Source organism: Onychostoma macrolepis, chromosome 05 (assembly GCF_012432095.1).
Source record: "Onychostoma macrolepis isolate SWU-2019 chromosome 05, ASM1243209v1, whole genome shotgun sequence".
Taxonomy (NCBI): Eukaryota; Metazoa; Chordata; class Actinopteri; order Cypriniformes; family Cyprinidae; genus Onychostoma; species Onychostoma macrolepis.
The window spans coordinates 41,993,169-42,017,891 of NC_081159.1; the positions used below are offsets into that span (position 1 = coordinate 41,993,169).

The 24,723-nt window shown below is 36.1% G+C and overlaps 2 protein-coding genes across 3 annotated transcripts; both read left to right on the forward strand.

Moving 5' to 3' along the window:
* The first annotated feature begins 3,087 nt into the window (after positions 1 to 3,087).
* LOC131540813 (cystatin-B-like) lies at positions 3,088 to 4,176 on the forward strand. The gene is made up of 3 exons (XM_058776073.1): positions 3,088 to 3,185; positions 3,592 to 3,699; positions 4,039 to 4,176. Exons 1-3 carry the CDS (start codon positions 3,117 to 3,119, stop codon positions 4,174 to 4,176), a joined length of 315 nt encoding a protein of 104 aa, XP_058632056.1. The 5' UTR covers positions 3,088 to 3,116.
* Positions 4,177 to 13,014: 8,838 nt separating this feature from the next.
* Positions 13,015 to 24,108, forward strand: LOC131541369 (cystatin-A-like). 2 transcript variants are annotated; one of them, XM_058777075.1, is made up of 6 exons: positions 13,015 to 13,125; positions 15,401 to 15,435; positions 16,831 to 16,865; positions 18,784 to 18,864; positions 19,348 to 19,452; positions 23,743 to 24,108. In XM_058777075.1, exons 4-6 carry the CDS (start codon positions 18,796 to 18,798, stop codon positions 23,872 to 23,874), a joined length of 306 nt encoding a protein of 101 aa, XP_058633058.1. In that variant the 5' UTR covers positions 13,015 to 13,125; positions 15,401 to 15,435; positions 16,831 to 16,865; positions 18,784 to 18,795; the 3' UTR covers positions 23,875 to 24,108. The 2 variants fall into 2 exon arrangements, with proteins under 2 accessions (XP_058633058.1, XP_058633057.1); XM_058777074.1 differs by lacking the exons at positions 13,015 to 13,125; positions 15,401 to 15,435; positions 16,831 to 16,865 and having other exon boundaries at positions 18,738 to 18,864.
* The last annotated feature ends 615 nt before the right edge of the window (positions 24,109 to 24,723 follow it).

The window sequence follows — 24,723 nt, forward strand, 5'->3', positions numbered from 1 at the left end:
ACATCAGCAAATAGATATATTAATATATTATAAATATTACATTTTACTTAGTTTTAGATTCAAGTTTTTGTCTTCTGCGCAAAAATAACTTTCCTTGGTATATATTTTTGTAATAAAAATAAGCTTCTGTTTCATAAGCTGATAACAGCTTAACATTATTTACCTTAGCCTACATTTTGGGTCTTTGCTATTATATTCCAATTTCATTATGCCTCAATTAGCTAGATATAGATTAAGAGTTGTTTTATATGTACAGATGCTCTCTGCTGCGTTTAATATTTATTAGAAAAAAATATGACTTGTAATAAAAGTACAACTTCAATTAATATTTATGTTGTTAAAATAGCATTCTGTTCTGTAAATGCATTGTCTGCTGGTTTATTTAGCTACTTTTCAGCACACCACATTAAGTATGCCATTTAATACTTTAAGACTTTGAATGTTGAAGTGCAAATGAACACCTGACCATTCTTGTAAGTTTGCAACTGTTACAATTAAAAATCACAGAAGGGTAAAAACATGCAGGCAGACAATGGTATGATGTAAGAAACAGCTACAACAAACAAAACTGATAATGGGTGTGTTCGACAGTGTGTGAATAATCAAGCTTTGACAATAACCAGTCATATTGGCGGCACTGAGTCATTAAAAACATTTAATAATTAAATAGACAAGTAAAAAAAAAAATGCTTTAGGTCGAAAAAATATATATATATGTTGGGTGGCCCCATCACCAATGAACTGTTTGAAACACATTTAACCTGCACAAACGTTTAAATTTCACATGAATATTGTTTATTACTGCAACACAATCAGTAAAAAAAAAATAAAAAAATAAATAAAAACTGTTTATCTATAATGCTTCTATTTTCAGAATGCTTCTATTTTCAGAATTTTTATTTTGGCAAAATCTAGCTAGAAAATGAATATTTTTGTGGTTGATTAGGGTTTGCACAAATAAAAAGGTTGGAAACCACTGATTTAGGGCATACAGAGCACATACAATGGTTCTCTATTAAAAGGTCAATCATTTTCTTAATTAGCAAAGCCTTAAAGCACTGTCACAATCACCCAAAATTATGCTGAAAATTATACAAAATAAAACAACCTAATTCTGAAAATAGAAACATGATATTAACACATTTTTACTGATTTTGTAGAAGTAGTGTATCATATTTATGTTTCCATCAAAAGTTTGTATAATATGGTAGCTATGACAATTTTAGGACCATATTATGAAAACTAGCAAAAGCTTGTTCATGCATTTCATGGCCAACTTCCGGTTTGATGCCTGCCCCGCCCACAAACATGATGTCACACCAATGAGGGTATCCCAATTAAATTTAATCTGTGACATCGGATCATATTTAAAAAAAAATATTTTTGAGAATTGTTTACTCTTAATAAGAACAAAATCGACCAACAGTATCTTAATTGCACAGTACCAACTAACATTTAAATCTCTAACTACATCAAAACATCAGCAAATAGATATATTAATATATTATAAATATTACATTTTACTTAGTTTTATATTTTTTGTAATAAAAATAAGCTTCTGTTTCATAAGCTGATAACAGCTTAACATTATTTACCTTAGCCTACATTTTGGGTCTTTGCTATTATATTCCAATTTCATTATGCCTCAATTAGCTAGATATAGATTAAGAGTTGTTTTATATGTACAGATGCTCTCTGCTGCATTTAATATTTATTAGAAAAAAATATGACTTGTAATAAAAGTACAACTTCAATTAATATTTATGTTGTTAAAATAGCATTCTGTTCTGTAAATGCATTGTCTGCTGGTTTATTTAGCTACTTTTCAGCACACCACATGAAGTATGCCATTTAATACTTTAAGACTTTGAATGTTGAAGTGCAAATGAACACCTGACCATTCTTGTAAGTTTGCAACTGTTACAATTAAAAATCACAGAAGGGTAAAAACATGCAGGCAGACAATGGTATGATGTAAGAAACAGCTACAACAAACAAAACTGATAATGGGTGTGTTAGACAGTGTGTGAATAATCAAGCTTTGACAATAACCAGTCATATTGGCGGCACTGAGTCATTAAAAACATTTAATAATTAAATAGACAAGTAAAAAAAAAAATGCTTTAGGTCGAAAAAAAAAATATATATGTTGGGTGGCCCCATCACCAATGAACTGTTTGAAACACATTTAACCTGCACAAACGTTTAAATTTCACATGAATATTGTTTATTACTGCAACACAATCAGTAAAAAAAATAAATAAATAAATAAAAACTGTTTATCTATAATGCTTCTATTTTCAGAATGCTTCTATTTCAGAATTTTTATTTTGGCAAAATCTAGCTAGAAAATGAATATTTTTGTGGTTGATTAGGGTTTGCACAAATAAAAAGGTTGGAAACCACTGATTTAGGGCATACAGAGCACATACAATGGTTCTCTATTAAAAGGTCAATCATTTTCTTAATTAGCAAAGCCTTAAAGCACTGTCACAATCACCCAAAATTATGCTGAAAATTATACAAAATAAAACAACCTAATTCTGAAAATAGAAACATGATATTAACACATTTTTACTGATTTTGTAGAAGTAGTGTATCATATTTATGTTTCCATCAAAAGTTTGTATAATATGGTAGCTATGACAATTTTAGGACCATATTATGAAAACTAGCAAAAGCTTGTTCATGCATTTCATGGCCAACTTCCGGTTTGATGCCTGCCCCGCCCACAAACATGATGTCACACCAATGAGGGTATCCCAATTAAATTTAATCTGTGACATCGGATCATATTTAAAAAAAAATATTTTTGAGAATTGTTTACTCTTAATAAGAACAAAATCGACCAACAGTATCTTAATTGCACAGTACCAACTAACATTTAAATCTCTAACTAGAACAAAACCAACCAACATTCAAACTTCTTAAAAAAGCAATACTGAAAACTTGCCCTTTGAAACCATGAGTATTGTTTTATATATATGTGGGTGCACCTCCCACAATTCTCCAGGTCATGTGATCTTAACTTTAAAAGTGCAGGACTGTGGTTCTGGGAGTCAGACTGACTGATTAACACTCCTCTTCTCTACACTGATCATCAGCACACAGCAGTAATGACAGAACTTGGAGCCTGGAGCGAAGTGAAGCCGGTCACTCTAGAAGTGATCAAGATTTGCCTTGAGGTATGAGACACAGAATCACTCCTAGAGTAAACACACTGTCTGTTACTAGTGAGCTGTTTTGTCTGTTTTGGTGCCGTAATATTGTTTGTACGAAATAAATTTTTTGTTTTTGGGTTGTTTAGTTTTCACTTAAACTCACAATTTGTTTTTATATCCATGTTCCATTGTATGAATGATATATATGTAACTGCCTTTTACAATAAATTCAGCTTTAATAACATATAGATAAATAATCATTCTGGATTAATCCTTTATTGAAAACTCTGAACTCATCAAAACTGATACAATATTCAAAACATGTCTAAATATATAGATTAACTTGTTTACTAACTACATTAAGTGTTAATAAATGTCCCTTATTGTAATGTGTTACTATAATAATAATAATGTTTATCTGTTTATTCAGATGAGGAAACAGATTGAGGAAAATGTTGAAAATGAAAAAGATTCGAAGGTTTACATTCCTTTGGTCTATGCTTCTCAGGTTGTGAATGGAACAAACTATGTGGTCAAAGTAAGCAAGTGTTTTTGTTTGTTTGTATTTTTTATGAGCTTGTGAATTCATCACTGAAAATTAAAGGTATAACTTGCATGCTGCCCAATATCAGCTAGCCAACTGTGACAGTGTGTCCTCTCCAGATGTGATGTAAAGTAATTTATCCGTCCTCACTGTAAGTTAAAATGGATCAAGCTATTTGACAAGCTACTGCATTTGCATTAGATTTTCTCAATTTTGAGAACTTTTTACTAAATAATTCTCAGTTTTGTAGCATTGCTGGACATGCCTAAATGTAGTCGACAACTGTCACTGTCGGGCTTGTAAAGTGTTAAAGGTGATTTCTCTCTCTGTCAGGTGTTTCTTGGTGGAAGGGACGATGGAGTGTGTGTTCATGCGAAGATACATCAGGCTCTTGCCTGTCATGAAGGAAAACTGACACTGTCTGGATTCCAGTTCCCTAAAACCTTCGATGAACCTCTGAAACCCTTCTGAACATGTCTAACCAAATACAGAAACAGTCTTATCAAATAAGAGACACATTCAATGAGCTGCCGTACTGTATAGAGGAGCTGTTGAAATCATTTCATTCTTCAATATTAAACTCTGTATTCAAACACTCCAGTGTCAGTGTGTTTACTGAATAATATCAAAAAAAATTTTTAATGAAATGTCACACAAAAGCAAGAGGTTTGTGTTTGTCACATTTGTTTTTCTTCTAAAGTGTTCCTTGTACATCAATAGGACAATTTTTATAACACAATCTATAAACATAGGATAACATACTACTTTTCTGTTTAGCCCGTGTCACAACCATGAGAACTGCTCTTTTGAATTGTGAGATGATGTACGTTTTCTTTAAAATCCTAAACTCTCAAACTCTCAACATACCCATGTCATATCTTGCCACAAAATGAAAAGAAATAAATGGGTTTATATAAGGTGACCATACTATTTACATCAAAAATGTAATTGTTTGGCAAAATGTATTTATCATGTTCATGTTGAACTGCATGTTGAAATCATTTGTTCATTGAACTAAAATCAGTGGCTCAAAATGACACAACTTATCATCAAAGTATTACTATTTCAAAATGCAGCTCACACATTACATCTGAGTTGCGTGTCTATCCATTTCATTACAATGATCTAACAATCAACTGATCATATAAACGCTCAAAATGCTAAGTAACTGTTGCATTACTCTTAATGCATAGTTTTTATGGAAAATGATGAACAATATTACACATTTAGATTATGAAAGTGAAGCAACCGAGGACTGAGTATGTTGAGGTATGATCAGGGCCGCTGCTGGCCAAATGGGTGCACTAAGCAGGATTTTATTGTTGTGCCCCCTCCCTTAAATATTATGAATAATATTATATTAATAAAATATAAAAGTAAATAAATAATTTGTATTATTTACAAATTACAATTGTAGCTCTAGACCTATGGCTATTATTTTATTAATACAGTTGTCTGATTGATGTTATGGTCTCAAACGTTCAGAAATCATGCAAAAGAATGGTTCATTTTTATAAGGGTTGTGATGTCCACATGTTTTTTGTTGAAGAAATTATAGAGGCTGTGTCATCTATAGCAAAAAGGTGGCCAAATTTGAAAGATTTTGTGGATATTTGAATTAAATGTTTGGTCAATAGCCTATTAAACAAGGATATGATCGTAAGTGTAACAGCAGCAATTACCAGGCCTTTGGCTCCCTTTGCAGGTAGGCTATTTGTAATAACATGTAATGTTGAAAAAAACAATACACACCATCACAAATTTTTTATGGTTTTACTGGTTATAATGGGACTTGTATTGGTTTTAATGGAAACATAATGGACCCTGTTGGTCTCTACTGGTAATTGGACACCTTCTATTGTGGCTCGTTAAAACCAATAAATCCTAATGGAATATGTCCCAAAACACACTAGTCAAGTCAAGTCACCTTTATTTATATAGCACTTTTAACAATACAGATTGTGTCAAAGCACCTTTCCAGTTTCAAAATAGGAAAATAGTGTGTCAATAATGTAAAATGACAAAATTAAACACTCAATTTTCAATTAAAGGCATTTCATTATTGAATTCAATGATGTCATCGTCCAGCTCAGTTCAGTTTAAATAGTATCTGTGCTATCAAGACGACGTTATCGCTGGAAATTAAGTGTCTCCAACTAAGCAAACCAGAGGCGACAGCGACAAGGAACCAAAACAACATGATCTCACATAATTCTGTGTAATGTTCACGGATTTAATTAACCTCCGAATCTGTGGTGGCATCACGGAATCGCCGAAAATTCTGTGATGGGCTCACAGAACTGATACCAATGTAAGTCAGTGACAGGCATTAGCCATGCTCCATGCACGGAAACCCTTAGCATCAATATGCCGATGCGATACTGGGAAATGTATCGTCATAATTATTGTTCAGAACCGGGTAGGTTTAGGGTAGGGGTGGGGTCAGGTACTTCAGTGAAAGTATAACTGCATCGGAGTCACTCTTTTTACGTGGTCCGATGCAGCGCTGGTGTTGAACCAGTGAATCCGTGCATGGACCACGGCTGATGCCTTCTGTGAGCCCAGCACGGAATTTTCGGCGATTCCGTGATGCCACCACAGATTCGGGGTTAATTAAGTCCGTGAACATTACACGGAATTCTGTGAGATCAGGTTGAACCAAAACTCCATTGGTGACAGAATGGAGAAAAAAACCTTGGGAGAAACCAGGCTCAGTCGGGGGCCAGTTCTCCTCTGACCAGACGAACCAGCAGTTCAATTCCAACTGCAGCAAAGTCAGATTGTGTAAAGGACTCATCTGGTTCCCGAGGTCTTGTCACGGTGGCCGTCTAGGTGACAAGGTCTTCACTGGGGATCTGTCTCTGGGGCTCATCTAGCTGTCCTAATCTCCGCTGTAGAGGTCATCTCTAGGTGCTGATCCACCGTCTGATCTGGATTCAGACTGGATCCGGGTGTCTGCAGTAACCAATCTGATCTGGATACAGACTGGATCGGATGGCTACGATGATCTCGTAATAAGAAAGAAATAGACTAATATTAGCGTAGATGCCATTCTTCTTATGATGTAACAAGTACATCGGGTGTCATGGGAAGTGTTCCCGGTTCTGGTTGACCTAATTAATGCAGCCTAACAATCCTTTAACGGATCTGAATATTAGAAGTGTGTTATGTGTACGCCAGGTTAAAGAGATGGGTCTTTAATCTAGATTTAAACTGACAGAGTGTGTCTGCCTCCCAAACAGTGTTAGGTAGATTGTTCCAGAGTTTGGGCACTAAATAGGAAAAGGATCTGCCGCCCGCAATTGATTTTGATATTCTAGGTCAGGCATCCTCAAATCTGGCCCACTCCTGCAGAGTTTAGTTCTAACCCTAATCAAACACACCTGAGCATGCTAATCAGAGTCTTCAAGATCACTAGAAAATCACAGGTAGGTGAGTTTGATCAGGGTTGGAGCTAAACTCTGCAGCAGATTGGCCCTCCAGGGAAAGATTTGAGGAACCCTGTTCTAGGTATTATCAAATGGCCAGAGTTTTGTTTGACAAGTGTTCTAAGTTATTACATGTGGAGGTTTTAGGTCCGATAAGTAACACCTCTGTTTTTTCAGAATTTAGCAGTAAGAAATTACTCGTCATCCAGTTTTTTATATCGACTGTGCATTCCGTTAGTTTCTCAATTTGGTGTGTTTCGCCGAGCCACGAAGAAATATAGAGCTGAGTATCATCAGCATAACAGTGAAAGCTAACATCGTGTTTCCTGATGATATTTCCTAAGGGCAACATGTAAAGTGTGAAAAGTAACGGCCCTAGTACTGAGCCTTGAGATACTCCATACTGCACTTGTGATCTACCTCTTCATTCACTGCTACAAATTGATGGCGGTTAGATAAGTACAATTTGAACCATGCTAATGCACTTCCACTAATTCCAACAAAGTTTTCTAGTCTATTCAAAACAATGTTGTGGTCGATAGTGTCAAATGCAGCTCTAAGATCTAGTAGCACTAATTGAGAGATACAACCACGATAAGATGATAAGAGCAGGTCATTTGTAATTCTAATGAGAGCAGTCTCAGTACTATGAAACGGTCTAAATCCTGACTGGAAATCCTCACAGATACCATTTTTCTCTAAGAAGGAATATAATTGTGAGGATACTACATTTTCTAGTATCTTTGACAGAAAAGGGTAATTAACTGTAATTAACTAGATCTTTGGGGTCAAGTTGTGGTTTTTTAATGAGAGGCTTAATAACAGCCAATTTGAAGGATTTGGGTACATATCCTAATGACAATGACAAATTAATAATAGCCGAAAGAGGATCTATGACTTCTGGAAGCACCTCTTTTAGTAGTTTAGATGGAATAGGGTCTAACATACATGTTGTTGGTTTAGATGATTTAACAAGTTTATACAATTCTTCCTCTCCTACAGCAGAGAATGAGTGGAATTGTTCCTCAGGGATAGTGCACTATCTGATACGATACTGTAGCTGACGGCTGCATGGTTACAATTTTATCTCTAATAGTATCGATCTTGGAAGTAAAATAGTTCATAAAGTCATTACTGCTGTGCTGTTGGGAAATGTCAACACCTGCTGATGCTTTATTTTTTGCTAATTTAGCCACTGTATTGAATAAATACCTGGGGTTATGTTTGTTTTCTTCTAAAAGACACGAAAAGTAATCAGATCTAGCAGTTTTTAATGCTTTTCTGTAGGATAGGTTACTTTCCCACCATGCAATACGAAATACCTCTAGTTTTGTTTTCCTCCAGCTGCGCTCCATTTTCTGGGCTGCTCTCTTTAGGGTGCGAGTGTGCTCATTATACCACGGTGCTGGACTCTTTTCCTTAATCTTCCTTAAGCGTAGAGGAACAACCGTATCTAAAGTGCTAGAAAAGAGAGAGACTATAGTTTCTGTTACATCATCAAGTTGTTCTGAGCTATTGGATATGCTGAGGAATTGAGATAAATCAAAAAGATTATTTACAAAGCAGTCTTTTGTGGCAGAAGTGATGGTTCTACCATACTTGTAACAAGGAGTAGAATTTACAGTTTTGGCTATATGGAGTTTACACAAGACTATATCTGAGATATCATCGCTTTGCTGCAGAATTTCAATACCATTAACATCAATTCCATGTGACAGTATTAAATCTAGAGTATGATTTCGACAGTGAGTGGGTCCTGACACGTGTTGTGTAACCCCAATAGAGCTCAGAATGTCTATGAATGTTGATCCTAATGCATCTTTTTCATTATCAACATGGATATTAAAACGGTTTAGACTTTAACCAACGATTAAGACTTTATCTGCAGCCAGCAATATAAATTGAAGCAACACCTCCCCCTTTGCCTTTGGACTCGGTTCATGTTTGTTACAGTAATCTTGGGGTGTAGACTCGTTTAAAATAATGTATTCATCTGGTTTTACCCAGGTTTCTGTCAAACAGAGCACATCTAGGTTATGATCAGTGATCATGTAATTTACAAAAAGCTCTTTCGTAGAAAGGGACCTGATATTCAGTAAGCCAAGCTTTATCATTTGTTTCTCTGTATTACATTTTTTATTTGTTGAAAGTCAATTAAATTGTTACTCTTAAATTGGTTTGGATGTTTTCTGTATTTTTTAGTTCGGGGAACAGACATAGTCTCTAAAGTGTGATATCTAGGTGAAAGAGTCTGTGCTGAGAATTAACTGACTTCTGTGGCGTGAGGTGGCTAGCAGACGGTCGGTTTAGCCAGTCTGTCTGCTTCCTGACCTGGGCCCCAGTTAGTCAAGTACAAACTCTAAGACTATGTGCCATATTTCTAGAGAGAAGAGCAGCACCACCCCAGGAGGGATGAACACCATCTCTTTTCAACAGGTCAGGTCTGCCCCACTACAGAAAACAATTTTTTAATGATTTTAATGGTTAAAAGCTGATGTTTGTAGTTTTTGTAATGGTCTTTGTGATTTGTTTGTGATTCATTTGTGATGGTATTAGAATTTTCTGTGATGGTTCTATTGTTTTTTTGGGGTGTTTTTTTGGGTGTTTTTTTTTCAGCAGGGTTGCCTCATTGTTTTTATATAATGTATATAATGTAAGTCATTTTAAAGGCTGTTGTTGGCTTAGGTTTGTTTTTATAACCACAAAAATATTATCTTAATACTTCTTTGTAAATTATTATTTGAAGGAACAAAACCATGGTTAATTTGCGGTTACCATGGCTACAAGAACCATGTTTTCTTTTTTTTTTTCTTTTTTTTTTTTATTCCTGTTAAAACCATGGCTAATTTTCGTGGAAACTCGGAGAGAATATTAGATGTGTTGATGGTGGTGAAATTATTACCGACATTAAAACTCGTTATTAACCTCAACACCCAAAAAAGTTCCACAGGATAATGAATGTAGCCTACCTGAAAGTGAGGCACGGGCTTCGTTTTCATCTTGTTTTCTACTTTTCTTGGCACTGGATTGCTGATGTCTTTTCACGGGCATAGCTGTCCATCAATTATGATAATTTGCATTCATTCAGCCGCAAACATGAGGTGCAAGCGGGCTAAGGCGTGGATGCGGGAATGGCGCGTCACGTTTTTGGGGGTTTTTAGAGCAACTGGGATGGTGCCCCTTTGGGAGTTAGTGCCCTACACAAACTGCTTACTCTGCGTGTAGGGAGTGGTGGTACTGAGACTATGGTATAAATAAATACAACTGTGTAACAGTTTCACTGCAATTCATGTTATAATGGTAGAATTAAAGAACAATAAACATACGGTAATACATATTACCGTTGCACTTATATGTACATAGTAAATGCAGTTATTTTTAAGCGGTTGTTGACATTGTATCTAAAATGTGATTTAGCCAAAAAAAAAACAATAATGTTACCACTCTAATATGTCTTGCAATATCCGTGCATGCAAAGGTCCTGCGCGATACTCTTGTTCAATATTCTCGGGGTCTAATATCCTACCCGTCAGATTTTCCTACCAGGGTTTACTGCGCATGCGCACATCAATATTGCGTCTTTTTTTCTCATGCTGAACAACAATATTTAATGTATCTGCATTACTGTATGGGAAGGTTTAGGGTTGGGGTAGGTGTAGACATTAATAAAACACAATCTAATAGGTAGAAAAAAATATTTATTGTTGGTTTCCGGTAGCTGTATCCCTTCTAGTCACAACCGCGAATATAACACATAATTACTGTATTTGCATTACCGTAAGGGTAGGTTTAGGGTTGTGGTAGGTGTAGCATTTTTCGTTGTCGAATTGTACTACCTGCTGTTTTAATGGGAGGTAGCAAAATCTGACGGGGTAGCACAAATCGACAGAACACCGGCTGAAATTGATATGGCAATATTGACGCCATCCTTAACTATACCGGAGCAGGCGGTATAGCTTGCTGCTTTGGCAAGGGCGGGCAGTGAAACACTAGGCTTGTTTGAGATGCGCCTCGCCTAAAATGTAGGCGAGAGTAGGCGGCTGCAGTGAGGGGAGGAGTGAAATAAGCGCAGTCAAGACAGACAGACGCCTCCGTCTGAGACCTCTCGAAGTGGAACAGATACCTACGAGATCAAAGGCAGATATCGCGTTATTCTCACTCATATGCTGTGCTGCTGAAACATGATATCTTTTCAGTTCTGTTGCCTTTATATAAAAATAAATATGATGAACAAGACACTCAAAGTGCTTGCTATTTAATTCCATATAAAAGGCATATTTATCATCCATTTTTATTTTAATTCAAACATGTATTTTAGATTTTTATAGAAAATATGACAACAATCACATATCTCTCAAAGAGATCGCGCTGTCATAGTGTTTGGGATATTCATGCACAATTTATATACATAATAGCATGAAATCAGATTAAATAAATAAAACATTTTAGAAGAGAAAGCAGCGTCACGGTTGTCTGAACCAATGAGCATTAATCTGTGTTTGCGAGAGTTTTTTGGCGGACGTAACTTGGACACATTTCTAACCGGCATGCATCTCACGGTGATCACCGGTGATCGGTTCTGCGCAGATTTTGCTCATCTCAAACAAGCCTAATGTCTAAACTGTTCGTCAATCACAACACACTGGGACACCTAACCAATCACAACACATTTTGTTTTTCAGAAGGCAGGCCTTCATCAAACCCGGAACTAATCGAGCCGTTTGTGTCAGGCTGGGGAGAAAGGTATTGTAATAATGTAAATTATGTGAAAAATAATGTGTTTTTCGAACCACCAAGCATGAGAGCATGCTCTAGTACACCCCCAAAACAAAATCAAGACTTTGTAAAAGAGCATAATAGGACCCCTTTCAAAATGTACATATTTGAACAGTTAAAAAAAACAACAACAAAAAAAATTGCATAATATTGCATCATCCATGTCATCTGTAGGGGGGCTTTGATCTCCTCGTGAAGCCAAACACTCAGGAACTCTCGCAACACACATGCCATCCAACAAAACAATAAACTCTCTAATCTGACAAGAAGATCTGGGAGAAGATCAATGACCTCTGGGAAGATCATTTGCTCATCAGTCCCTTCACCCATCCTTCCCCCCTGGGCACATGGTCCAGGTCACTAAAAGTTGACAGAGAAATGTCAAGAACTCAAGTTGCTATACTTATATCATGCATTTACTGTATCTTCAGAATTCATAATCATAACCCTTTCATGTTTGGTATCATTTTATAGGTCTCTGTGCGATTGGTAAATTGGTCTCAATTTCACAGTAGTCACATGTATTATGAGAAATATTGAAAACTTTTGTAGAATTATGTTCTGCTGAAGAGGGGGTGTGTCCCCCTTTAGGGGTCTGCGGTAATGTTTATCCATCTTCATCCAGGTGCAACCCTGGAGCACTAGAACCAAAAACACCAGAAGGTCTTTTATGTTTTTACAACTGATTTAAACATTTCTTTTCTTTATTTCTGGTAGTATTTAAGGGAAAGTTGCAAATCAGTCATTGCGATTCTGTAGCCAGAATAAGCCCGTAGTGTGATGTGTCTCTACACTCCATACTATGTATTTTCTAAGGTCTGGTATGCATCATTTACTCTTAGATTAATCTTTGAGAATTTGATGTTTTGTATTGAGATGATTTGATATCTTTGAATTGGTTATATAATTGGCGTGATACAACTTTACCTTACTAATAATAAATTGTTATATTTAACCTATTCTGATCTCTTCTGAAATAATTTTTTCAAGTAGGTTAATGTGTAGTGGTATTTCCGCAAATCTGCGTCCAGGATAAATCCTACTGAAGTACCAATGGAGGAACCATGGGGAACCACATTAGGGATCTTCTGATTTCTGTCTGTCACTGGCTTAACAAGTTACAGTTTTCGTTATTATAGGAAAAAATACACTTTTTTTCACATTTGCTAGCAGGGTGCGGCACTTAAAGGTATTATAGTCACCCTGTATCCTCTGAGTAAGTACAGAACTGGCGAGTTTGTGTCCGTGCGTTCACAGTTGGTCGAGTGAATTGCTAAGTCATACCTGGTCCCTAAGGAACGAATATTTGAAAGTATGGGATTTTCAGAATAATCAGATATCTAAATTAATAATCGATATTTGTGATCAGTTTTTAATTAAGAATATTGCCTAAACGTAATGATCACTTGAAATTGGAGTCAGATTGAACACGGAGCTAGACTAAAATTGAAACTAAATCCTGCTAAATTCAGTAGCGCAAGTAAAAGACCGAACATGCATTAAACCTTCAACTAGGCCGCAGGATTCCGCTTTTTGGGCTGGCGGGTGGATCCTTACACATCCTGCAAGCACAAACTATTTTTGATGTACCGCTTAATAGTTTCTAAATAATTGGCATAACAGAAAAATAAAATAATGTTGAAGTTGAAGTAGTTGATACATTTTTAGGGAGAAACGCCAATATACTCGCATTTCTGATTTTTAGACTCTTATTCTATTCATTTCCATAATAGCCATTAGCCAATATAAGCATTGGGGAAAACTGCTTGTCATAATGACTACCTGGTCTCATGGCATTTACGTACCTGGTTGCACTTTAAAAAGGCACCCAGGTTAAATTAGCGTGACATGAAATACACGCTAAAATTTGCGTGACATGAAATACGTACCAATAAGTACATATCACTGCAGTTTCCAAAATAAATGAACACTTTCACACAAATTTACAGAGTTGCGATTAATAAAGCGTAATTTTCGCACAATTACTTGAAGAATATCATGCTATGACTTCAAAACAATATTAATATGCTGGGAGATTTGAAAACTGATGCTTTTGAACGTTAGCATCACACACATCCAGCTTCATATCTATGGGTTTTCAGAGATGATAAGTTTGTTTGGTAGCTCACGGAGTACGGAGACGGACTTAGGAAACGAGAAGCACCGGTTTGAAACCCGTGTAACTACGGATCGACAAAGCAGTTAAAATCTACGTAAAAGGAAGTTCAAATGCCACAGTTGCATCAGCTAATACGTTTTTATATCAGTTTTGCATTTGTTAACACTATCGGGTAGGTTTAGGGCTGGATTTGGTGTAGGGCATATTTCCAACACGATAGAGCATTAACCTTTAGCGACAGTCCCCGGATATTTGAATTCTGAACCGCCGCAATACATATCTGAAGCAACGTAATAAAAAAACAGCAATACGTACCAATATCTACGTAATAAAAACGTGCCAGGGTTCACATATTGAACCTGTGTTTTAGCGCCACTCAGTGGACATTTCTATTTGAAACTGCGGCGAAACGTGCAGCAAGGTACGTAAAACGGTGTCGCACAAAAAGTTCGCAGAGGTCCGTATTTTTATGAGACCAGGTTGCATAATGATAATGACTGTCCCGTTAGGGGAACCCCAAATGAATCATATTTTTTTATAACTGTAAAGTAGAATGTGTATGACTTGAACATTTTTTATACATTTAATATAGAGGGGAAGTTAAAAGTGTCTAGGTATACGGGACAATAAAAAATAGATATTTTTGCATAATAATTTTAAATTTCAAGACTAAACATTAGGAAAACATGTATAAATAAAATAAAATAAGAAAATTAATTCTGTCCAGGACTGATGATTGTAATGCAGTCTTGTGATCTTGTGTGTCAGTCTGTAATACTGGACACACAATCCACACACAACATCTCATCCATTCAGATCCGCTTCAGAATTAGAGGAATAATTCACTCCAGAATTAAATTTCTGTCATTATTTCCTCCCTCTCATGTTGTTTGAAACAGTTTGATGATTCATTGTCTGTGGGACACAACAGGAAAAATCTGAAAGAATTTTCATTCAACCTTTTTCCATGCAACAACAATTAAACCACCAGAAAATGATTACAAGAACAATAAAATTACTCTATAATTGTCATGCTCTATATTCTAAATCACATGACTTCAGAATACTGTTTTGTATGTACTTGTACTTGAAATATTACACAATTTTTTGGAGTTTGATAGTGAGTCACTCACAATGTTTGAAGATGTTTTAAATGTACAAAATTAAACATATAGGTTTGGAATTGCATGAAGGTGTGTAAATAATGACAACATGTTCATTTGGGAATGAAATGCCCATTTGCAGTTAATTGTCAGGAGAATATTGACTGTTGCCTATTTTTGGGTGTATTTTATGTCAGTTTAAATGTATTTAACTTTATTCAGTCTTATTTCCTGTCTTTCATGCAGTCTTTATTTATTCTCTCTTCCAGCTTCTATTGTGATTTGCTTTGGACATGAAGCTCAGGTAAATATCAGTCTTATGTAACCTGGTTAATGACAATCGACTTCCAAGTCTTGTCCACTTTGCAGCTTATTTCAAACAAATGAAAATCTAGTTCACTAAAAGACAATTCATGATGTAAGAAATCATCACTTTACAAATCACTATAATTCATGCACTGAACGAATTACGTGAAACAAAATGCAATATTTCTACATGATATGTACACTGTAAAAAAATTCCATAAAATTTACGGTAAAAAACTAGCAGCTGTGGTTGCTGGAATTCTACCGTAAAAAATACGGTAACAACATTTTAGATTTTACGATTTTAACTTAAATTTACAGTAAAAACTGTAATTTCATTAACTGATACAATGTTAATATACCAACCTATTAAAGTACTGAAATCGGTTTTGTACCTTTGAAATACGCCGATAACCACCAAATGCAGGTGATGATGAGAAAGTCACATGATGAACCAAAGCCCATCACAAGCAGCTTTTAAATAATAACATATATAGAAGGTGCACAGTGTCATTCACACAAGCACTAAACACCATCATGGTGAGACTCATTAAACTGAAATATGCAATAAACATTCATTTAACAACATTAGATGTAACATACAACCCTAATAAACATAACTGATAAGAAAAAACTAAGAAGAAACATAGTTATTTCAAAGAAAAAACATAAAATTCAGACAAAATTTGAAATGCAACGCAGGGAATTCTGGGAACATCAGTTTACGTTTTTTCCCTGTAAATGTTACAGGAACTTACCGTTAACAATTTAACAGGTTTTTACTGTAGCATTTTCACAGTTTTTTACCGTTAAAATCACAGTCATTTTTTACAGTGTATGAACACGTCATCACACAAAAAGCTTTTCTCTTGAAGTTCATGTGAAGAAAAACCATTTAGATGAGTTACATGGAACTCAACAGTTTGATGATTCATTGTCTGTGGGACATAACAGGAAAAATCTGAAAGAATTTTCATTCAACCTTTTTCCATACAACAATTAAACCACCAGAAAATGATTACAAGAACAATAAAATTACTCTATAATTGTCATGCTCTATATTCTAAATCACATGACTTCAGAATACAGTTTTGTATGTACTTGTACTTGAAATATTACACAATTTTTTGGAGTTTGATAGTGAGTCACTCACAATGTTTGAAGATGTTTTAAATATACAAAATTAAACATATAGATTTGGAATTGCATGAAGGTGTGTAAATAATGACAACATGTTCATTTGAGAATGAAATGCCCATTTGCAGTGAATTGTCAGGAGAACATTGACTGTTGCCTATTTCTGGGTGTACTTTTATCTCAGTTTAAATGTATTTAACTTTATTCAGTCTTATTTCCTGTCTTTCATGCAGTCTTTATTTATTCTCTCTTCCAGCTTCTATTGTGATTTGCTTTGGACATGAAGCTCAGGTAAATATCAGTCTTATGTAACCTGGTTAATGACAATTGACTTCCAAGTCTTGTCCACTTTGCAGCTTATTTCAAACAAATGAAAATCTAGTTCACTAAAAGACAATTCATGATGTAAGAAATCATCATTTTAATTCATGCACTGAATGAATTACGTGAAACAAAATGCAATATTTATTATTATATATATATATATATATATATATATATATATATATATTCAAATTCAGTTTTATTCAAATTTCACAGAAAGTTGAATTCTTTTATGTTGTGTATATCATCATTAAGCTGCCATCATCTGGCACATATACTGATGAACAGAGATCTGAGCACTCATAACATTAATTCCTATTGCATTAAAAGACACTCAGATTAGTGAAGTATCATTACATGAGTCTCACTTCGAACAAAACAAAAGTGTGTCCAGGCATTAGACTTTTCATACTTAATCATTTTTAACAAGCGACATCCAATCAAATTCAGGATCTCTGAATCAGCATCTCTTCTACTAAGTGGTCCTGAAAAAAATTGTCACACTTGTACTGGACGGGGTCAAAAATTACCACATTGGAAACGATTGGGAAAAGAATTTGTGTTTGTGTTTCAAGTTTGTGCTCCAAAGCATTTACAGCAGTTTAAGTTGTAAATGTCATTTTCCAGTCTATGATCAAAAAGTGGTGGGCAGGTAATAAATGGATCATAATAACTATTCCATAAATATGATTTAGAACCATAAAATCCCCTAAAAATAAAAAGTATTAAATAAAAATTAGCATTATATATTAGTACATTCATTTCATTGAAAACAAATTGGTCATTTTTGACTGCCATGCAGGGATGGCAGGTCTGTGAAACAAAACCAATCCAATTGCTATTCAAAACTAGTCCAAAACTAGCCTAATAGTTTTTTTTCCATCGAAATTGTGTCCCGGGGGAAAATCGTTTTAACCCGCGGACTAAAAACCAACTCACGGAAACAATGTGAAAGTAGCCCAGAGACTTCATAGCACAACAGTGACGAAAATTTTTATTACTAGAACCAAACTGACCCACGTTTAAACATTTTAATAAAACAACACTGAAAACTTGCCCTACAATTTGTTCTTAGGTAAAGCATTATAGACATAATGTTATGATTTTCTTTAAAGCTGCTTTGAAACCATGAATAAATGAATGAGGCATTTATATAGCGCTTTATTGTGTATTGCTGTACACCCAAAGCGCTTTACAATCATATGAGGGGTCTCTCCTCAACCACCACCAGTGTGCAGCATCCACCTGGATGATGTGACGGCAGCCACAGTACAACGGCGCAAGGTGGAGAGGAGAGAGTGTCATAGAGCCAATTCAATAGATAGGGATTATTAGGAGGCCATGATTGACAAAGGCCAGTGGAGGGAATTTGGCCAGGACACCGGGGTTGCACCCCTACTCTTTACGAAATGTGCCATGGGATTTTTAATCCGAAAGATGGTGCTTGTTGACCGTATTGAGTGCCCATCACTATACTGGAGCATTAAGATCCACACAGACCACAGGGTGAGCACCCCCTGCTGGCCTCAATAACACCTCTACCAACAGCAACCTAGTTTTCCCAGGAGGTCTCCCATCCAGGTACTGACCAGGCTCAACCCTGCTTAGCTTCAGTGGGTAACCAGTCTTGGGCTGCAGGGTGATATGGCTGTGAAACGTGCTATACAAATAAATTTTATCTTGACTTGACCTGACATTATAACTTTTGCCAAACATTGTGGTTAGGTGATTTAAACACACATCTAACCATAGTTTACTGCCACTTTTGTGCTAGCACCTCCCACAATTCTCCAGGTCATGTGATCTTAACTTTAAAAGTGCAGGACTGTGGTTCTGGGAGTCAGACTGACTGATTAACACTCCTCTTCTCTACACTGATCATCAGCACACAGCAGTAATGACAGAACTTGGAGGCTGGAGCGAAGTGAAGCCGGTCACTCTAGAAGTGATCAAGATTTGCCTTGAGGTATGAGACACAGAATCACTCCTAGAGTAAACACACTGTCTGTTATGAGCTAGTAAGCTGTTTTGTCTGTTTTGGTGCCGTAATATTGTTTGTACAAAATTAATTATTGCTTGGTTTTGTTTTAGTTTTCACTTAAATTCACTTTTTTTTTATGTTCATGTAGCACTATATGAATGTGTTACATGAAGTGCCTACTTTATGTAATAAATTCAGACTTAATAACATACATATATACATATACACACTCATATATATATATATATATATATACAGTATATTATGTATAATCACTCTTGATTAATCCTTTATTAAACTCTAAACTCAACAAAAGTGATGTTCAATATTCAAAATGTCTAAAATTTTTTGATTAAAATACAGCATTTATTGATATTAGTTCATGTTTACTAATGTATTGAATTACTAACTTAATAAATGGTACTTATTGTAATGTGTTACCATAATAATGTTTGTCTATTTATTCAGGTGAGGCCAATTGTCGAGAAGACGGTTGAAACTGATTTTACTGAAACTTACATTCCTGTGGTCTATCGCTCTCAGATTGTGAATGGAGAAAATTACCTGGTCAAGGTAAATGAATGTTTTTGTTCGTTTGTATTTTCATGGATTTTGAGCTTGTGAAACTCAAGGTACGACTTGCATGCCACCCAATATCTAGTCAACTGCAGGTGTGATGAGTCAAGTAATTTGTCCATTATCACTGAAAGTTAAAATGCATCAAGTCAAGCTTCTTGAATTTGCATTAGATAAAACTTTTATTTATTTATTTATTTATTTTTATTGAAGCTTTTTGACATTTACAGGGTTTAAACATGCTTGACACATCCGAGCTAATACAAATTGCCCAGGTGGCCATTCGTTTGAATTCTCTACAAAATACACATTAGCATACATTATTACCAAATACATCATTACAGAAAGAGAGAAAAACATAAATAAAAAATAAATTACAAAATTACAAAAAAATAATCAAAAAAATAAAAATGACATCACCATTGGGTTGTTATTCAGTCCTTCCACGCCAGGTTCCGTATTCCCAACGTTAATAGATGACTCTCTCCAGCCCCAAGATAAGTAAAGAAGGGATCCCATACTTTATAGAATTTAAAAGGTTTGTCTTTTAATGCTGTTGAAAAAGCTTCAAATGGAATAAGACCTTTGATTGTGTTAATCCACTGTGCTATTGAAGGGACTTGGTCTGTTATCCAGCATACATGTATGCACTTGCGGGCACAGTGGAGTAAGATTTGAAGAAGGTGGGTCCCTTGGAATCTGGACGGGAGTTCCTGGCTCAAGCAAAGCAAACAAGTCATTGGTCCTATTTGTAATGAGCAGCAAAAAATGTTCTCTAGTTCCTTTAGGACGTATTGTTGTATTTTTGAGCAGCTCCAGAAACAGTGGATGAGGGTTCCTTCTTGATTTTTACATTTATTATAGAGGTTGGAGAGTTTTGGGTTTACTTTATGTCTTTGGGCAGGAGTCACATGCAGACGATGAACAATTTTAAACTGCATTTCCCAGGCAGAGTTATTGGCAAGATAGGAAGGCATCTCACATATGGTTTCCCAATCAGTTATCTGAGTTTACATTTACATTTATGCATTTAGCAGACGCTTTTATCCAAAGCGACTTACATTGCATTCAAGTTACAGTTTTTACATTTTATCAGCTCTTGCTTTCCCTGGGAATCGAACCCATGATCTTGGCATTGCTAGCGCCATGCTCTACTATTTGAGCTACAGGAAAGCCAGAATAAAAGCCAGAATAATTTCTTCCCCAAAGTCCTTTTCCCATAACACCCTAGCTATCTGTCAAAATACTATAGAAGATCATCGTATCAATCATATATGGAATTGATTGTTGAGGAGAATTGAGGTAAATTAAGATGTCATCGGAATAAAGTGAAATTTTATACATTTTCTTTTCTAGTCTAAGCCCTTCAATGGATGGGTCGTCTCTAATGGCCGCAGCCAGAGGTTCAATAGCCAGCGCAAACAGCAGCGGCGACATTGGGCATCCTTGCCTGGTACCACGCGTTAACGTAAATTCAGGGGATTTAAGACTATTAATAACAACTCTCGCAGTGGGGGAGGAATAAAGAATCCTTACCCATTTAATAAATACATCACCCAAGTTAAATTTAGAGAGCACTGAGAATAAATATGGCCATTCGACCCTGTCAAATGCCTTCTCAGCATCTAATGAAATGACTAACCCAGAATTTGTGTGCTGATTTGAATACTGAATTATATTAATATCTAATTAATAATATCTTCGCTAAAAGTTTTGTATCCACATTAAGCAAAGAGATTAGACGATACAATCCACACTCCTCAGGGCATTTGCCTTTTTTTAGAAAAACACAAATGTTGGCTTCTGTCATGGAGCCAGGAAGCTTATTAGAATCAAATGAAAAACTGTATCATTTCATGCATTATGCTCGCTAATTCCATTTTAAATTTCTGAAAGAATTCCACTGTAAACCCATCGGGCCCTGGTGCTTTTCTTATGGGGAGACTATTAATACAATTCAAAATTTCACTGAGTTCAATTGGTTTGTTTAACGTCTGTCTTTGCTCCTCATTTAATTCCTGTAGATTTAAGTTTGCAAGGAATTTATTCATATTATCACCAAAAGAAAAGCCCGATTGGGACATGTAAAGCCTCTTATAAAATGCCCTAAAGATTTTGTTAATTGCTGTGTTATCGTGATGGCACCTGCCTTCTTTATCTTTGATACTGGATATGACCTGCGCTTGAGACCAGCTCCGCAATAAGTTTGCTAGATATTTGATAGGTTTGTTAGCGAATTCGTACATCCGCTGTCTAGCAAAAAATACAGATTTTTCAGCTTTATTAGTGAGAATTGCTTCGAGAGAGGTTTTTACTGTATCTATCTCTGCCAGGAGTTCATCTGAGGGGCGCACAGGGTTTACACATACAAGGAATTTGTTTTCACGACAGAAGCTTCCACAGTGCAATAGAATGACAGCGATAGAACAAAAAACACAGATAAAAAAAAATAAAAAAAGAAGAATTAAAAAATAGAACAAGTAAATAAGGAATAAAAATATACAAATTGACAATTGTATGTACAGGTATATTATGTGCAAATTGAAATGTAGACTAAGTATGTGTGTTAGATAAATAAGTGTATAAATAGTGTGTGTTCCACAGTTGTTGTCAGGTGTTCATGAGATGGATTGCCTGAGGGAAGAAACTGTTCCTGTGCTGGCCGTTCTGGTGCTCAGAGCTCTGTAGCGTCGACCAGACGGCAGCAGTTCAAAGATGGTGTGCTGGATGTGAGGGTCCAGAGTGATTTTGCCAGCCCTTTTGCTCACTCTGGATGAGCACAGTTCTTGGAGAGTGGGGAGGGTTGTACCAATGATTCGCTCAGCAGTCCGGACTACGCTCTGTAGTCTTCTGAGGTCAGATTTGGTAGCTTAGCTGAACCAGACAGTGATTGAAGTGCAGAGGACGGATTCAATGATGGCGTAGTAGAACTGTTTCAGCAGCTCCTGTGGCAGGTTGAATTTCCTCAGCTGGCGAAGGAAGTACAACAGGTCCTGGGAGACGGTGGTGCCCAGGAACCTGAATGACTCCACTGTCGTTACAGTGCTGTTCATGATAGTGAGTAGGGATGCAGCGATTTACCGGTTTTACGATTAACCGCGCTTTAAAACGTCACGGTTAATTAATCGTAAAGGCTCCGCTACACCGAGTGTTTCTGTTGCATGGAATGGAACTGTTGAAACATGAGCAAAACGAAAACAAAGTTACACTAGCGGTGCACCAGCTTAAAATGCCGTGCTTATCAGAGACACAGAGGCTACTAGATTAACTATGACAGAGGAACCAAACAGCGATCCTTTATTTCCACCAGAGAAATGACTGAAGTCGATAGTGTGGGACCATTTTGGGTACATCAAGAATAACCAGGGCGTCATTTAAATTTTGCCGTAAAAATTGCTATTAAAGAGCGAATACATAAGGGATAATGCACAGCTAGCCAACCTGTTCTCGCTGTGCAATAAACGATTTTAATGCACGACGTGAAGGCAAGGACCACCTGACGCGAAGTTCGTTAGCTCAAACATTCTGCCCGCTTCAGAGATGAAATAGTGCGGTGAGAGAGAGAGAGAGAGAGAGAGAGAGCGAGCGTGTGATTTTACCCCCTCTTTGCTGATTAATATAATGTAGTGATCCAGTATCTAAGCTATTTTATTAATGAAAGTCGCTGGGCAGCGTTGACAACACGTTTCTGTCCTCCTAAATGTTTGTGTGGGCAGCTCGATCTCGATCTCACAAACCAAAATAATAGACATGATTTTCTCAGGCCTTATGTAAAATCAGATTAATAAAGATTATTAAAATGAATAAGTATTGATGACAGTTGATTACAATAATAGTTTAGTTTATTACCCTCATTAGTAACAGTGTCCTCTGTGGGATAAATAAAGTTAATATTAGTCTTATATTAATAATACTTAATTAATATTGTGATTTATCATCAATTAATGAGTCCTGGCAGGAATGCACATATCCTCACAGAAACTGATATAAGATGTTACGGTCTCTGTGAGCTCGTCCAGATCGGTGGCAGCAGCTTCAAAAACAGTTCAATCAGTGAGATGGAAACAGGCTTGTAAATCCCGCTCTGCTTTTAACAGACTAGAGAGGGAGTTTTTTTATGAAGGCTCTGCTGGAGCTCGTAGTCAACACTGCTACTCCATTAGATACGTCAAGTGACCCCCCTAAAACTTTTCTTAACATTGTAGCATTGCTGGACATGCCCAAATGTAGTCGAACTTGTAAAGTGTTTGTCTATATTAAACCCTAGTTGATTTTTCTCTCTGTCAGGTGTTGGTTGATGAGGATGGAGTGTGTGTTCACCTGAATATATATCAGACTCTTCCCTGTGACGGAGGGGAACTGAGTGTGACTGGAATCCAGTACCCCAAACCCTTTGATGACCTGCTGATCCCCTTCTGAACACTAACAGATGCACACAACAAATAGTCTGTCTTTTCTAATAACAGACAGATGCAATGAGTTGCCATACTGTATAGAGGAACTGTTGAACTCCTTTCTCTCCTCAATATTAAACTCCAAAACCAAACCCTCCAGTGTCAGTGTGTTTACTGAACAATGTCAAACTCACTTCATAAATGGGTTTACACTGAAATAACACAGCATAAATATTCTTCGTTATTGCAAATGTTTATATATTAATTTAAAGAAGTTAAATTAAATGATCCAATTTTAAGATTTTATTGACTTCAATGACTGAATGATTTTTTTTAAATAACTTAAACTGAAATATACAAAAGCAAAAGGTTTTTTTTTTTACAACACCATCACTCTAAAAACACAAAAGGATAACACACATATTTTCTGTTTAGCCCATCTCACAAGTACAAGAACTGCTTCTTTTGAACTGAGAGATGATATACATTTTCTCTTAAATCCTGGACATTCACAAAACCTCTAAAAAAAAAAATGGTGACCCATACTCGGAATTTGTGCTCTGCATTTAACCCATCCAAGTGCACACACACAGCCATTGCTGCGGTGCCCGGGGAGCAGTTGGGGGTTTTGTGCCTTGCTCAGTCATGGTATTGAAAGAGGAGAGAGCGCTGATTATTCACTCCCCCCACTGACAATTCCTGCTGGACCTGAGACTCAAACCCAAGACCTTCATGTTACAAGTCCGACTCTCTATCCATTAGGCCACTTGTATCATGTTCATGTTAAATTGCAAAACACTTCTGAGATAGAATAAGGTTAAATAAGTTTAATGGGAGAGTTTGAAAATGGATGAAAGGTGCAGCAACATCAGAA

What these genes read in the sequence shown, in the direction of transcription:
- LOC131541369 (XM_058777075.1), top strand. Translation starts at nt 18,796, where the DNA reads ATGACAGAACTTGGAGGCTGGAGCGAAGTGAAGCCGGTCACTCTAGAA. An exon ending in TGATCAAGATTTGCCTTGAG is followed by an intron (nt 18,865 to 19,347) that starts GTATGAGACACA and finishes CTATTTATTCAG; the next exon opens with GTGAGGCCAATTGTCGAGAA. An exon ending in GAGAAAATTACCTGGTCAAG is followed by an intron (nt 19,453 to 23,742) that starts GTAAATGAATGT and finishes TCTCTCTGTCAG; the next exon opens with GTGTTGGTTGATGAGGATGG.
- LOC131540813 (XM_058776073.1), top strand. Translation starts at nt 3,117, where the DNA reads ATGACAGAACTTGGAGCCTGGAGCGAAGTGAAGCCGGTCACTCTAGAA. An exon ending in TGATCAAGATTTGCCTTGAG is followed by an intron (nt 3,186 to 3,591) that starts GTATGAGACACA and finishes CTGTTTATTCAG; the next exon opens with ATGAGGAAACAGATTGAGGA. An exon ending in GAACAAACTATGTGGTCAAA is followed by an intron (nt 3,700 to 4,038) that starts GTAAGCAAGTGT and finishes TCTCTCTGTCAG; the next exon opens with GTGTTTCTTGGTGGAAGGGA.